Source organism: Festucalex cinctus, chromosome 7, assembly GCF_051991245.1.
Source record: "Festucalex cinctus isolate MCC-2025b chromosome 7, RoL_Fcin_1.0, whole genome shotgun sequence".
Classification (NCBI taxonomy): Eukaryota; Metazoa; Chordata; class Actinopteri; order Syngnathiformes; family Syngnathidae; genus Festucalex; species Festucalex cinctus.
The window spans coordinates 13,560,351-13,577,185 of record NC_135417.1 but is presented as its reverse complement, the minus strand read 5'-3'; the positions used below and the strand labels follow the sequence as shown (position 1 = coordinate 13,577,185).

The 16,835-nt window shown below is 39.1% G+C and overlaps 1 protein-coding gene across 1 annotated transcript in view; it reads left to right on the top strand.

Moving 5' to 3' along the window:
* Positions 1–11,587, top strand: part of bbs9 (Bardet-Biedl syndrome 9) — a 61,460-nt gene extending 49,873 nt beyond the window's left edge. Inside the window, exons 20-21 of the mRNA XM_077527122.1 lie at positions 6,948–7,130; positions 11,312–11,587. Of these exons, the coding sequence (XP_077383248.1) occupies positions 6,948–7,130; positions 11,312–11,587 (459 nt within the window). The remainder of the gene's footprint in view (positions 1–6,947; positions 7,131–11,311) is intronic.
* Positions 11,588–16,835: the final 5,248 nt, after the last annotated feature.

Genomic DNA, 16,835 nt, shown 5'->3' with positions numbered 1-16,835 from the left:
TTGATGAGCCGCCAAAGGAGGCAACTTCAATGTTTTCACTGCCGTGGTGGGTTCACTTTGGAGTTTTTCTTACACGCGTGTTCACACGGTCGCCACACAAAGAGCTTTGCTCCGCGATGAAAGGTCGTGTGTTCGATACCTCCGGGACCCCACCATCAATCTCTGCACTCCCCCTGTCACCCTATCTCCTCCGCATAACTCATTCATTCACTCACATCACTCCAGTTTTGTAGACAGTAACATACTTTTTTTTTTTTCATTATTTAATTTCTCTGTTGGAATAACTAGCCGTGGTATCTGCAGCGGTCTTCTCGTCTCTTCTCTCTCCTTCCCTCGTCCTCGCTGGCCGCGATGCTATCAGCAGACGTGTAGACAGACGTCTCTTATCGCTATTGTATGTGTGCATGCTGGTTTTGAGCAGCGACAATAGTGGTTACTGTCTGGCCACCTATCGCAGTTGTGATCGCATCATCGCACTGTCTCCACGTCTGACGCCTGTTTACATCCACACCGTCTTCTACATTTTGCGTGCGCGTGCCCGTGTGTTTGTGTGTGCACCTGTTTGCTGTACATGCGCAGGCCGTAATATTAGGTACACCTGCCAGTGATTTTCTAAATATTTATATATTGTATTTTAATTAGGGGTGGGCTACCTCACGATACGATACGATATGCGATACAAGGCTCACGATAATTATTATCTCACGATATGACGATACCACGATTGTCGATATATTGCTCAGGTAATACATCCACGATAATTTATGCTAAAACTAATCATAAAATAATAGTAGTAGTAATAATAATAATAATAATAATAATAATAATAATAATAATAATAATAATAATAATAAATATAAATGAATAGTAGATAAAAATAAAATAATAATACAATAAATTAATATGAAATATATAATAATAAAAAACAATATAATATAAATACATAATATAACATGCCTACTGCCCAGAGCCAGCTGAGATAGGCGCCAGCAGCCCCCGCGACCCTTGTGAGGAATAAGCGGTCAAGAAAATGGATGGATGGATAATATAACATAAATATCTATTATATAAAATCTAAATAAATAAACAAAATAATAATAATAATAATAATAATAATAAATAGTAAATACAAATAAAACAACACAATAAAAATTATATCAATAAATAATAATACAATATAAATACATAATATAACATAAATATCTATTATATAAAATATAAATAAACTATTAATAATAATATTAACAATAATAATATAATAGTAAATAAAAATAAAATAATAATACAATAAATTAATATAAATAAATAATAAAAAAACAATATAATATAAATACATAATATAACATAAATATCTATTATATAAAATCTAAATAAATAAACAAAATAATAATAATAATAATAATAAATAGTAAATAAAAATAAAACACAATAAATTAATATCAATAAATAATAATATAATCTAAATACATAATATAACATAAATATCTATTATATAAAATATAAATAAACTATTATTAATAATATTAACAATAATAATATAATAATAAAATAAAAATAAATAATAATAATAATAATAATAATAATAATAATAATAATAATAATAATAAGCTCATGAGTCTTCTTATCTTTTCTCTTCTTCTCAGGTAATATATTACAGTGTTAGTGTAAAAAAAAAAAAAAAAAAATGTCTTTAGTTAATGTAGTGGCCCACGAGTGACATCATACCACGGCATCCATGTTGTAGCTATTTTTATCCACCAAGTTAGTAGACGAGTTCAAGACCTCTCAGCACATGTTTTTAATCATCTTCATTATTGAGGAAATGTCTTCTTCTGGTGTTAGTGGAAGAAGAACATTATTGTGTGCGTGTATGTGCGTACAGACTCAGTCTGTGCGTGTAATTCTATCCGAGGAAATGGCTTGTGCAATCCCAGCTTTTGTTAAATGGCGATGCTAATTTGTTCTTGAATTAAGAGAAGGAAACCCTCTGTAGACACGCGTGTTTCACATGACATCGACTTTGATTAAAACTTCCATCTGGGACTGAAACAACATCAGTCGTCAATAGCAGACTGTTTGAAGCAGGTTACTTGAATGTCTTGTGTAATGCTTGGCCTTTCTTGTAGTTCATGATGCAGTGTAAGTGCAATTCACAAGTCAAGAAATGATAGCTACTGAGCTAAGCATTTGTAACTCCACAATCAGCGTTCACTAAAGCATGGAAAGTAAAGTGAGACGTTAGACTTAAACCAATAATTATTTATATTTTTATTAGGGATGTCAGGCGATTGACATTTTTAATCGTAATTAATCGCGTGACTTATATAGTTAACTCACGATTAATCGCAAATTTTCTGTCTGTTCTAAATGTACCATAAAATGTAGAATAACTTTTTTCTAAGTTTTCATACTCAAAAGTGTACAAAAGTGGAAAAAATGTTAAACTAATAGAAATATGGATGCACCTTTTTGTCATTGATGCAGTAATTGCATAATGCTTCATAAAATTTTGTTAAAATTAAAAATACATACTGTACTGTAAAAAAATGAGTGTGATATTGATTTGTGTTGAGCTCATTTTTCTGCCACTAGATGGCATAATTGCAATTGTAAGACGTCGGTGGCAGCTCAGTGCATTTGTCTTTTCATATTAAGAGCGATCTAATTTTTAACATGATGTAACTCGTGAAATTCTGCACATTTTTAAAACTGGAAAATACAACTTAGTCTCCACAAATATATGCATTATTATTAGTACATTTATTACCGCTAAATTTTGACGTATTAGCTGCGTTGCGACTGCAATTCTCCCAGTACAGGCTTTACAAGTAAGGGCGGTCATTAAAAAAAATAAAATAAAAAACAAAATAAAATAAAAAACAAAATAAAATAAAAAAATAAATAAATAAAAAAATTGTGGCATTAAAGGTACTAATGCGCTAATGTATTGTTACTTGAATTTAGTTAGTTGAAATCGGTTCACGTTACAAAACGTGATTTGGAATGACTGTGTTAACCAGAACAACAAACAAGTTGTTTACATTCGCCTCCAACACTTTGAGGTTGGAACTGCGACAATCCAAGTGCGATAATCCGACTTCCCGCCTTCTTTGAATGCAGCATGAAGCCCACATCGTGTGTCCATCGACCCCAATGATAACACACTGAGTCATGTGACTGGTCTGTGTGTGTCTATGTCCAGCTTCTGCATTGTTGACCATCCATGACTGGTCTGTGTGTGTCTATGTCCAGCTTCTGCATTGTTGACCATCCATGTGTGTTTGTTGACGTTTGTGTGTGCTATTGTTAGCAAACACGACACATTCCTACTCCGAAATGACTGGTCAGCGTGTGTACGTGCAAACTAAAAGTGTCTTTGTGTCCACTCAGCTGGCATCAATCAGTGTATTCGTGGAAGCGAGCCGCTACCGACAATGGAGCCCTTCACTGGACCCTCAGCCTTTTATCAATACACACACACTTCAGACACGTCTCGGGGGAGGGTGGTCCGCTCGTGCGTGCGTGTGCACGCCCTTGAGTGGGGTTGAATTTAAGATACTGTGTATGGTCAAAATGTTACATGAGGACTGAAGGAATTCAACGTCTTGCAGGTTGCGGCTTCTCGGACTTGCTGACTTCAGCTTTTTTTTTTTTTTTTTTTTTTTCCGGGACTTGACACTGACTTGAATTTCGCCAGTGGCGGGCCATGCATATGGTACATGGGCCTACAGTGGGGACTACCCGACCCAATCCAGAATCATAATATATATATATATATATATATATATATATATATATATATATATATATATATATATATATATATATATATATATATATATATATATATATATACCATTAATACTAGGCTTGGGTAGCGAGTCTAATTTCAATTTCGATTTTTCCCGATCCGGTTCGATTCACTTAAATGTCAAGGACATGATAAAATCTCCACAAATATTAAGTTCCAAAGTCAATTTTGCGGCAGTAACTGGTCAAATGATTTAGTTTATTACTGAAAATAGCACGTCGAGTCCAGGCTTCGGCCTTCCTGGGTGGAGTTTGCATGTTCTCCCCGTGCCCGCGTGGGTCTTCTCTGGGTACTCCGGTCTCCTCCCACATTCCAAAGACATGCATGGCAGGTTAATTGGGTGCTCCGAATTGTCCCTCGGTGCTTGTGAGTGTGGATGGTTGTTCGTCTCTGTGTCCCCTGTGATTGGCTGGCGACCAGTTCAGGGTGTACCCCGCCTACTTCCCGAAGCCAGCTGAGATAGGCTCCAGCACCCCCCGCGACCCTTGTGAGGAATAAGTGGTCAAGAAAATGGATGGATGGATGAAAATAACACGTGTTATAATCAGTTAAGTGTTACACAAACATTGACATCATCAATGAGATGAAAATATTCCTAATTCTAATTTAATGATTGTAAATATGAACTTATAACGGTCCGAATTGTCTTAAAGTGCAATAAGTTATCTGCGGGAGCGGTACAGGATGGTATTCTCTGGAGTTTGTGAACTCAAATACCGCGAGAATTCATCTTGCGAGAGCAAGGTTAGTGTTGCTCTGACATCCAATCAGAGGATGAAAAAATACTGATACCTGTGAGGATAAATTTGAATCTGATTGATTCAAGAAACCCATTACTGAGTTTGAGCACTGAATTATTTAACTGGTGAGGACAAAAAGACCCTAAACTGGGCATCAAGGATATCAAATTAATGCTCAAAACATCTTTCCATATAGACATCTAATGTCTCTCATAGGATGAATCAAGTATCTGGCCATCTGTCTGTCCATCAATCAGTATTAAGGACAGTTTTTTCCCACCATATTTGTGTCCAAACACTTAAGTCCAGGTGTCCTGTTGTAGTGGTTTGATGTTTCCCCATCTGGGTGTTCTTGACAAATCTCCTCAATCCATTTGTCAAGTCAGTGTGGTCCATTAGTCCAGGATCTGCTTTCTCCTAAGCCTCGGGCGTGTCCTCGCTTGTCGTCCTTATCGTCCCGTCATCACTCGATCGCGTTGTTCAGAACGGACCGTGGCTGAGGTTCACAGTTCAACTCGCTCGAGGTCTTAAGTTGCACCTTTTAAATGTTGGTCTCAAAGGCGGCGTTCGCTGGTTTTCGAGGTCACCGCAAAGACGCGACACAGGGGCCCGGCTCTTAAGTGCTTGTTTAGCTGAACGCTACGCTAAGAAGGCGATCATTCTTCGTCGCCAAACACAGCTCAGCCATCACATTTGAGTCAAAAGTAAAGTTGACTTGAGTTAAAAATGTAGTTCTACTTAATGCCTCCTGAAAAATGTTGATAGGTATAAGGATGAATGGGTGGATGGATGGATAGTAAAAAAAAAAATGGATAAGCAGAGCTGCATTCACGTGGAACAATGAACGTTCACTCATCCTACTCTGCTCATGGAAAGAGAAGATAAAAGATCTATTTGAGACTCCGGCCTTGTCATCTCCCGACCTCTACATTGGCGAGTGGCTAGTAAGGAAGTGGCTGTCCACAGTCTGGCTCATGTGTCAGCCTCTGACCACCAAAGTCCTCGGAAGAGAGGAAGGAGGAGTGGGGTGGGGGTGCGGGGGGACGTGTTTTCATGTTGATCCTTGGACTTTTATCCTTGGACTTGTTTTGCTTTGAGAAGTTTCCATCTGAGCTTCTCACCTCAGTGGCAGATGACGTATGGAACAGTTTGCCATGCGGCTTGGGGGAGTGACAGCAAATGGGTGGCAAAATATACCATGTGCACAAAAGTAATAGGACGGTGACAATATAGAGTTTCTGGGTCATTTAGTATGGCTTAGGTCACGTGTCAAATGCAATACCTGGGGGCTAAATCTGACTCGGTACGTCATTTTTTGTAACCCCCTAAAGCAAATGCACTCTTCCCCTCACAATTTCCCAAACTATTGATGTCCACATTATAAATAAATCCCTATAGTGATGAAGTAAGGCAAAGCAAGTTTATTTGTATAGCACATTTCAATTACACAAGGAAAGAGAACACCTAAAGCATCAACAAACACAGCAAGTAACAACATTCAAGAAGAGAAAACAAAAATAGGTTACATAATATACTAAAAGAACATACATTGACAATGTTAAAACTGACGGGAAATTTTAAAAATGTTGAGCCTAAGGAAGTTTAAAAGAAAAGGAAAAAATGATTAAAAAAGGTTTAAAAGACCTTAACTCATTTCCTCCCTATAACATATAAATACGTTTTATTTTAAATGTATTATGTATCCCAAAGACGTATTTATACGTTTGTTTGTTTTTATGCTAGAGCATACAGAAGACTTTGATGCAGCCTCTCAACTACAGAGAACAGGTGAAAAAATGGTAGTAATGACAAAAACGACCAGCAGGTGGCAGCAGAATAGTATAATAGAATCAACCAAGGACATGAAAACAAGCTGTTTGCCCACAATTCTAAGCAGATTTGTGAATAATAATGAAACTTAGCTATATTCTAATGTTTGCTGCAAAACGGAAACAAATGGAAATATACTTTTTCTTCCTGATGAAAGAAGAGACTAATCTTTCTGTTGGTAGGTTCCATGTTGTTATAGCAATAGAATACAATATTATGTGGGCCTTGCCAGGAGTGAAGGGAGTTGCTTCGGTGAAAATAGCTGGGAGTGAAGTGAACGAGTTAATCAAAGGTATGTCGAAAAAAAAAAAAGCCAAGTTTTTAACCTGGATTTAGAAGCATTTACACTTGGTGCGGCATAACAGCAAAATGCAGCTTCACCACGTTTACTTCGATCTCTGGGTTCCACTATTAGGCTCAAGTCTGTAGATCTCAGAGCCCCGCTGGGTTTGTATTCAATCAACATTTCTTCAGTACCCAAACCATTCAGTGATTTATAGACCAGTAGCAGAATTTTGAAATCTATTTTACAGCTAGTAGTAGTGACTGTTGCTGTGACCGTCCAGGTGATGTCTCTGGCGGAGGCGGCGGAGGAGAACGTGTGTCAACTGGAGGAGGCCTTCGTGCGCCTGAGGAGCTCCACGCAGCTGCTGGTGTTGCTGCTGTCGCTGGGGCAGGGCCTCACACCTGAGCAGACCAACATCTTGGAGGCCACCATGGTGCCGATTCTGCACGACACGCCGCAATTGGTACACACACACACATATATATACATTCTCATTTTCTCGGACAGACTCACAGGACTCCGCTCTAGCCCCCCAACCCCCCACTCACCCCCCACCCCCCACCTGCCGCCATGCAGATAGGCCCCTAATGAGTCCTAATGACAGGTCATAAAGCCTCTAATGACCACGCACACACACAGTGCCCGAGAGGGAAGAACAAGAGAGTTGAAAGAAGAAGCAGAGCGAGTTGAGAGCAAGGTCAAGAAGACAAAATGATGACAGACAAGAAGCTGATGTTACACACTCGAGGAGAAGAAGAAGGCAACATTATGCGATCTGATGGTGATTCTGAAGAAGTAGATATTACCAGAGGGGAGATGTACGACGGCGTATTAAAAATAGATATATTTTGATGGCGGGGGCAATATTCCGATAAAAAAAATTCACAAATTTGCTACTTTATAAAGTGGCAAATTTGCGAGAAAAAAACTCGTAAATTTGCAAGTTAGTAAAGTGGCAAATTTGTAGGGATGTAACTATATCCAAACGTCACGATATGATATCATCACGATATGAAGCTCACGATACGATAATTATCACGATATTGTGGGGAGGTTGGCGATATTTAAATAAGGCCACAGTATTTATTGTAAAAAAAATAAAAAAAATTAAAAAAATGGGCTCATACTAAAAAAAAAAGAAAAGAAAAAAAGAGTACAATATTGTGCTTTTGCACAAAACAGCAATGTTATTATTATTATTATTATTATTGTTATTATTATTATTATTATTGTTATTATTATTATTATTATTATTATTATTATTATTATTATTATTATGTTGTTGTTGTTGTTGTTAATGTACTCCACATATTGACTCGGTTCACAGGCATATTACGTTCCCCTTCATCTGACAATTAGTGTAGATTTTAAACATAAAAGGGCCAAAACATCCCTAATGAAAATTAAATTGCACTAAAAAAAAATGGCCATCAGAGGGTGCTAGAACTGCACAAATGCAAATCAACGTGACTTTTTTTTTAACAGATGTGTTGCATTTAAATATTGTGAACATGACGACGACGATATTGTGGCAGGTTTAATATCGCGATATTGCGCTTATCATTACATCCCTACAAATTTGTGGGGAAAAAAATCATAAACTTACGAGAAATACCCATAGTGTAGCTATAGTCTAATCATGTGAGGATTCGTTGGTGGTTAATGGGACATTGTTTATAAAATGAAAAGGCATTCTTAAATTTAAACTTTACTCATCATACACCGCAGCTAGAGCGACAACACTTCCTGACCTCTTATCAGCAGATTAACACTAACCAATCAGATGCTAGCATACTTTAGGTAAATGCAAGGTAATGACAGAGAGCAGCAGATTCGACACATCAACTTAGATGCTTGTACAAAAAAAAAAATACCAAAAGGTATGAACGTGTACATAATAATTCTGGAAACATAAATGTACAAGTAAATATATATTTTAACAAATTAGCGTAGTAGTACGCTACTTGTATTTCTCGTACGTTTCTGAGGGTTTTTTTTCTCGCAAATCTGCCACTTTATAAAGTCGCAAATTTAAGACTTTATAAAATGACAAATTTGCAAGGAATATTGACCCCGCCCTCTAAAAAAAAATACTTATACGTGGCCCTAATACACCGTCGTAGAGATGCAACAAAGTACAGTGTTTTTTTTTGTTATGTTTTGTTTTTAAGTAGTTTTTTCAGTTCCTCCAGAGGTTTCTATCAATCTTAAACATTCATTTGTGGGAGGATATACAGAATTCATGTTGTCATTTACTTGATAAATTGAAAAAGTCAGACTTAAAAAAAAATAAAAAATCCTGGCTGTTCGAGCCCGACCCAGCACAGCACCTGGGCGCGATCCCAACGAGAAGCAGAACGCTCCAGACAGACGACATAACGTCCTGATCTGTCTGGTCTGGGAAAATCATCAGAGGAGTCGAGGTGCAGTCACGACCGTGTGAGAACAAGCTACACTGCGCTGGATCTCCTCACCATCCCGTGAGGATAAATCGGGATCACAGTCAGTTTGTCACAGTGTAGAATTCACTGGATCTTCTATTTCTTTTTGGCTCGAAGCATCACGACTATGAATTTGAAATGAAAGAAGTAACATGTTATGTCACACTTTTTAACTGATTCACTCCCAGCCATTTTCCCTGATGCAACCCCCTTCGCTCCTGGCTGGATTTTGACTGATTTTTGCAATATTGAATATTTTGAATATTGTGTTCTATTGCGATAAAAACATGGAACCTTCAAAAAGAAAGATTAGTCTCTTCTTTCAACAGGAAAAATAGTAAACATTCCTATCTGTTTCCATTTTGCAGCAATGAGCATTAGAAGTTTCATCATTATTCACAAATCTGTTTCAAACAGTGTGGAAAACAGCTCGTTTCAACATGGCCCTGGTTGATCTCATACTCTGCTGCCACCTGCTGGCCGTTTTTGTAATAACTACCATTGCTTTAACTGTTCTCTTCAGTTCAGAGGCTGCATCAAAGCCTTTTTTATGCTCTAGCATAAAAAACAAATGTATAAATACGTCTTTGGACACTGATTATATTTAAAATAGAACCTATTTATACGTTTTTGGAAGCAAATGGGTTAAGGGACCAAAAATAATTGAACAATTAGCCAGGTGGGCATGTCATGTATGACCCATAGTGGAACTTCATGGTTCCCTTGTATTTATTGATAATGTGACTGACAAAAGCTGAAGGATAATTTCAGAAGTGTTTTGAGCAATATTATCTGCTCATATTCAGTCAGATGCTTCAGAAATCATCGGACGGCGCTTCACAGTGTAGATGGACAATGACTCCTTTTTTAAGGCAAAGAAGCATCTGGCGACATCTATGCGTTCCAGACTTCAGTCTGTAGTTGATTGCAAACGATTTACAACAAAGTATTAAAACGTTATAGAAATTTATGATTAATTTGCCGCATTACATTTGGACCCTTAAATAGTGAGCGGCAGTTATTTATTTCATTTCAAATACGTTGAGGTGGTGTTTAGAGCCAAAAAGATTAGATTTATGGACCTGACTGCATCTCTCACTTGTTATGTAATTGTCTGAAAAAAAAAGATCCAAATGTTGCAATCTGGAGATGACAAAGTGTCACGTGAGGAATAGTTAAAAAGGTGTAAAACAGTTGAGCATTCAAGGCAATTAATATACTGTATTTGTTCTCAAACTGTTTTCCACACTCTCAATTAGTCAGTAATGTGGGGAAAAAAATAACATGAAGTGGGGACGAATCAATAGTACCACTTAGTGTAAAAAATGTAAACTTCGACCATATTTGGAAATGCAGGGTATCTACCCAACAGTTATATTTAAACAACAAATGGTCAACCAAACCATGTAATTTGATCCAACAAGTGTCTGCTAGCTTAATGCTAATAGATAAAATAACATGCTAACGAAATGAGCTAACATTACAGTAATTATAAACCTTCAAACAACTGCTACAAAGGATAAGCAGAGTTTACAACAATTTTCACATGTGTATTCTCTTTACTGGATCTTGGAGTGAAAGAAAGAAAATTAAGATATCTCCAGTAAGAGACATATTTCTGTCTTCTCCATCCATCCCAATATCATTTCATCTTTCCCCCTCCTCACATACTTACTTGTCTGTATTAAACAAGTATGAATAATTGCGCGTGTTGTGTGAGTGCTCCATCAACTTTATGGATGCAGAAAAAGTTCCTTGCAGCTGTGTTCATTTTTTTTTTTTTTTTTAAACATTTCTAGAATTTTTTTGTAGCTCAGCTGGATCACATTTAAGACGTCTTCACTTGTTGCACTGTTGACTCTGGCCCGGTGGGTTTTGTGAGACGTGATTACTATTCATTTATCTTCCTCATCACTACGCTTGATTGCTTGCTGGAGCTCGTTTTTTAATGCAAAACGTAATGATCTCACTTTAGGATCTCGGAATATTAAATATAATCAATGGAGCCTCGGTCAGATGTCCCTGTGAGGTTATTGTTGTACTGTATGCATGAAAAGAATTTGTGCAATGTTGTTGCGCAAGACAGCATTCGCGTAAATGTACTTTTTGGCTTGTCTCATAGTAAAGCTAAAGAAAGTTGTTGGAATGCTTATTTTAACCCAATGAATTTCAAAATAAAATGACCCTTGCGTCTCCCCCTCAGGGCTGGGAGGAGAGCTGCGACGCGGCCGTGTCTCACCTGCTGAGGACGTGTCTGTCTCGCAGCCCCAAGGACCAGGCCACCACGCTGGCCCAGGCCGGGGGGCCGGAGCTGGGCCTGCCCCGAGACACGGCCCGCCTCAAGAAGCACATCACGCTGCTGTGCGAGCGCCTGGCCAAAGGGGGACGTCTCACGCTGGCCTCCGAGGCCAACGTCCAGGTGCCCGCCCAGGTTCAGAACTTGGTGGCCCCCGGTGAGTCTCGCATCAGGTCCACATGAGGGTTTATGACACATTTCTCATTCGAATGTCCTACTCTTGTCCTTCACTCCTTTGCTTGCTCCATTGGCTCCTTCCTTCCTTCCTTCCTTCCTTCCTTCATTCCTTCCTTCCTTCCTTCCTTCCTTCCTTCTTTCCCTCCTTCCTTCGTTCCTCCTTCATTCCTTCCTTCTGTCCTTCCTTCTTCCTTCCTTCCCCCTTCCTTCCTTCCTTCCTTCCTTCCTTCCTTCCTTCTTTCCCTCCTTCCTTCATTCCTCCTTCATTCCTTCCTTCTGTCCTTCCTTCTTCCTTCCTTCCCCCTTCCTTCCTTCCTTCCTTCCTTCCTTCCTTCCTTCCTTCCTTCCTTCCTTCCCTCCTGTTCTTCTTTCCTTCCTTCATTCATTCATTCCTTGTTTCATTCCTTCTGTCCTTCCTTCTTTCCTTCCTTCTTTCCTTCCTTCCTTCTTCCTTCCTTCCTTCTGTCCTTCCTTCTTTCCTTCCTTCCGTCCTTCCTTCTTCCTTCCTTCCTTCCTTCCTTCCTTCCTTCCGTCCTTCCTTCTTCTTTCCTTCCTCCTTCCTTCATTCCTTCCTTCTGTCCTTCCTTCCATCCTTCCTTCCTTTCTTTCTTCCTTCCTTCCTTCCTTCTTCCTTCTTTCCTTCCGTCCTTCCTTCTTCTTTCCTTCCTCCTTCCTTCATTCCTTCCTTCTGTCCTTCCTTCCTTCCTTCCTTCCTTCCTTCCTTCCTTCTGTCCTTCCTTCTTCTTTCCTTGCTCCTTCCTTCCTTCCTTCACACCTTTCCCTTTTCTTTCCTTCCCTTGCTGCCTTCCACCCTATCTTCTTCCCCCGAGCAGCTTTCCCCAGCGCCCCCGCGTCCCTCCTTCTGCTTCTGTCCTTCGCTCTTCCTTCCCCTCCATACATCTCTTCTTCTTCCCCTTGCTCCCTCGTTTCCTCCGTGGTGTGTGACATCAGGTCTGTGAGAGCCCTATAAAACTTTCGAGGCTGGGTGTGAAGCCGTGCTAGTAATTATCATATTAAACCACAAGTCAGTTTATTAAGTCAGTGTTTGCCTGTGCTCGTGTGTGTGCGTGTGTTTACGTTTGTGTTTCCTTGCCGCCTCCGGTCAGGTCGCCAGTGGTCTATCACACATACACACAAACAGCCGCTGTAAACATTTATTTGCCTTCTCAGATGTTGCTTTTTCACTCAGCCGTAGAGGTACACACTTGTTTATGTTTCCACAACACCAACAGCAAAAGTCTCTCTCTCTCTCTCTCTCTCTCTCTCTCTCACTCAACACACACTTGCGCGCACACACATATGCTGGGATAGTACACAAAAAGCCCCGCTTGTCGTGGGTGTTACTGTGTAATTGAGTGTAAATGATAGCTTTTGGTTGGTAGAACATTCCTGACTTCAACACAGGCTGAGATGGACACACACAGCAACAAAACTGGACATAAAATCAACAATATAATTAATTGTAGCTTTAATGATACTGTAGCTTTATCAATAGAAGCTGTTTAAAGTGAACCCCCGTTTATTGCGAGGGGGATTCACCCGCAACAGGTGGAAGTGCACAATATATGGAGAGACCATCTAAATACTTTTTTTTGTTGTTGTACAATTTCACTCCTCCCATATGCTTTAAAAACATTTAAATGTAAAACAAAACAAAAAAAGAATCATATATTGTATATGTAAATTTAAACACCAAATTACTGCGATTGGCTGGCAACCAGTCCAGGGTGTACCCCGCCTACTGCCCAGAGCCAGCTGAGATAGGCGCCAGCAGCCCCCGCGACCCTTGTGAGGAATAAGCGGTCAAGAAAATGGATGGATAAACACCAAATTATTTAAGTCTGTCTAATAGTAGCCGGTAGGCCCTAATGCCAACATATAATTAGAAACACTAGAGACAGGCCAACAGAAAATAGCATAGATGTTACAATGACCGTAACCTAAAAAAAAAAAGAAAAAAAAATTCAACCTGCTGCTTTCACAAAAATGATGCAACACATACAAACAAAGCATAAAACAATACTTAGAGGCATTATTCTCTCTTCGCCGTGGGAACAACAGCTATTACTGGAGTTTAGTTGGGTACCTTCTCTGCCTCATCTTGCTTTTAATTACGCTGCATCTCTTCCAATAGAGGTCAGTGTTAAGTGTCAAATTATATTCGAACTTGCCTATGTACTGAAAAACCCTGAAAATATGATTGCTTGTTCCCAGAGATGTCTTTTTTTTATCAAAAATAAACCTTCTTGTAATACAATCATGTCACTTTTTGAGGTGAAGACATTTTTTACTGTGCACCAATGTAAAATTCACGCGCTTGTTTGGGAACATTTATTAGGTCTCAGCGGTACTTTTATGAACGCATTTAACTCACATTTATTGGACAACGCAAAAACAAAAAGTGAACTAATTGGCAACGTAAATGGTTTTTCAAAATAAATTGTGCATTTTTAATTTGGATTTAGTCTAGTTTGGACTCTTCATTTTTCTGTTTTTGGTTATTAATCAAAATAAAGCTCAAAGTAAGACATGTGCACTGCTTGTACAGTACACGTGTGTGTGTGTGCGTTTGCGTGCGTGGGGCTGTGTGTGTTTTACAGTTATTTTCACAGTGCTGCGCTGGTAGCTGTGGTTTGAGGCTTGTGTCTATTTTAGACTTAAAGAGAGGGGAGAGGATGGGCCTGCTGTATGTTGGGGTGCACGTGTGTGCTTGTCTGTGTGTGTGAGTGTATAGATAGTGTATGTAGTGTGTGTATGTGCATGCAAGCACTATATGTACGTGTGTGTGCGTCGGGTCTTGGTGCAGCTGTCTGTTGTGTCTCTGCGGCGTTTACAAATTGAAGAGTGGAGCTCCCTGCAGTTCTAAAAATAGACGACGGGCGATCAATAATTAACACAAGCCTCCACCTCTTCCAGGAAATATCAAATATTGTAGAGGTTGTCGTCATACACCCACACACAGTAAAACATATAGAGCAGTTATGGATGAGCTTATTGAGTTTCTTAGAAGGTCTCGGGTCCATAAGAAAGTTCTACAATAGGCGTTTTTCCACCGCTGGAACTTTTGGAGAACTTTTCAGTTTACCTTGGTAAAATTCAGTTCTCGTATTTTTCCACCTGATTTCTGTCATCCTTTATGAAAAAAAGACTATTATTAGATTAGATTATTTTCTGTTTAATCAAAATAAGACACTTGCAAACATCAACATTTACGAACAATGACTGAACCAAGAACGTAGTACAACTCAACTCAACTCAACTTAATTTATAAAGCGTTTTAAGAACAGGCGTTGCTGTATACAAAGTGCTGTACATAAGTGGTAGGTCGTTCCAAAGGGAGGGACTGGCAACAGCAAAGGCTCGATCTCCTCTAAGCCTCCGCTTAGCCCTCGGTACCTCCAATTGAGTCTGGTCTGCTGATCTGAGGCGCCGGGCAGGTGTGTAGGGGTGCAAGAGCTCGGCGAGATAAGGTGGGCCAAGACCATTGAGAGATTTGAAAACAAATAGAAGAATCTTAAACCAGATGTTGAGAAACTTGACCAGACGTTGACACTATTAACATGGCTTACAACGCGTGAACAAACACCACTCTCTAAATACAACACTAACGAGACACTAACAAGACACACCTGGGAAACACAGCAGGCAGAGGGCACTAATTAGCAACACATACGGAGAGGGGAGACACACACAGGTGGACAAGGTCAACTATGATAGACTAGGGGAGACAAAACCGGACAAAAAAGACAACATAAATACCCAAAACTAAAACAAAACCCAACCCCCCAAAACCAAAACATGACATCCAATTAGTCAATTTGTCAATTGAATAATTGGTAGATAAATTGATTACTACATAGGTTGTTTTGAAATGTGCCAAATTACGACCAAGTGTTACGTATTGTAGTTTAGCGACTCCTATTGTCCATTTAAATAGCAAAAAAAAAAAAAAAAAATAGAAAAGTGAACCATAATGGGAGTTACTGGGAGTCAAACCCGGATCATTTGGTCGGAAGACCAGCTTCTATCTGACTAGTTCAAAGTTTACTTAAAGGACAGTTTTGGTAGTTGGATAAATACTAAGTTTTGATATCAATGAATAAAATTGTTTATTAATTGTAATTTCAATATCAATCAAAATCATTGTGATTATTTTTCTCCATAATCACTCATCCAAACTGCAGATAATAAGAAGTTTTGCCACTTCGACAAGTAATGCACCCAGAATGACAGTACAAGTTCCTGGTGGATTCTGTATCGTGGAATGTGTCTTCTTCCTGTGTGTGTTTGTTTGTATGTGTGCGTTTGTGTACTTGCGTTGAGGCTGTAAATAGCGCGAAGGCCGCAGGCAAATTGGCGCTGTCGGCACAGCCGTGTCACCCTCACGTTGAGGCCGCAGCCTCCCGGAATAAAGCATGAGGAATGTGCTGATGAGAAGCAAAACACACGCTGCAAGTATTTCGGGACGCAGCCGACGTGCTCGCTCCACAAAAGTGTCGTCGGGATGACAAACCCAAACCGTCAAACCCAATCGTTCTTCCAGCTGTTGTTGACGCACCCAAACCCTGCTTTTTATTTTTATTTTTCACATTTTTCGAGTGCAATCAAGCGCAACCCGCATTGTCTGTCTTTCTGGACAACGGAAGTGCAAAAATCTCCTGACTCAAACATTCCGTGAATGATATTCTTCATTTTTAGCATCAGGCAGGGAAAAAAAAATACTGTACACTTCCATTGCTCTTTCGTACCCACTCTTGATTTTCAACAGATCATGGTAACATGGAGCTTTGCATTTAAAATCTGCAATAAGTGGCAGTTTAACTGAGTCACACGAGAAGCTTTCAGATCATTTGCTGTCCTTTTTTGTTAACGTTTTTGGGACGTCTGCATTCTGTTTCATTCCATAAATGTAAAAAATAAAAATAAAAATAAAAAATACAAAAAAAAGGCAAGAATGGACATAAGTGTTTTTCACAGGACAGCGACGATATGTAGAGCTCCATTGTTTTTTTTTTTTAATACATTTTAGTCATAAATATTATACAGGGTGTTCCAAAATGTTTTTGACCCCATTTCGTAGGCCAATAATTTGGACAATTTTCATTGAAATGACCTCAAATGTTCACAGCTTGTGTAGAAAAGTTTTTGTGTGTACATCGAGCTTACACAAAACACAGGAAAGGAAGTTCTGAACGTCCTAAAAAGCACTTGGGCTGTAATTCCAAAATATAACCTGCCACTTGCTGTTGAACAT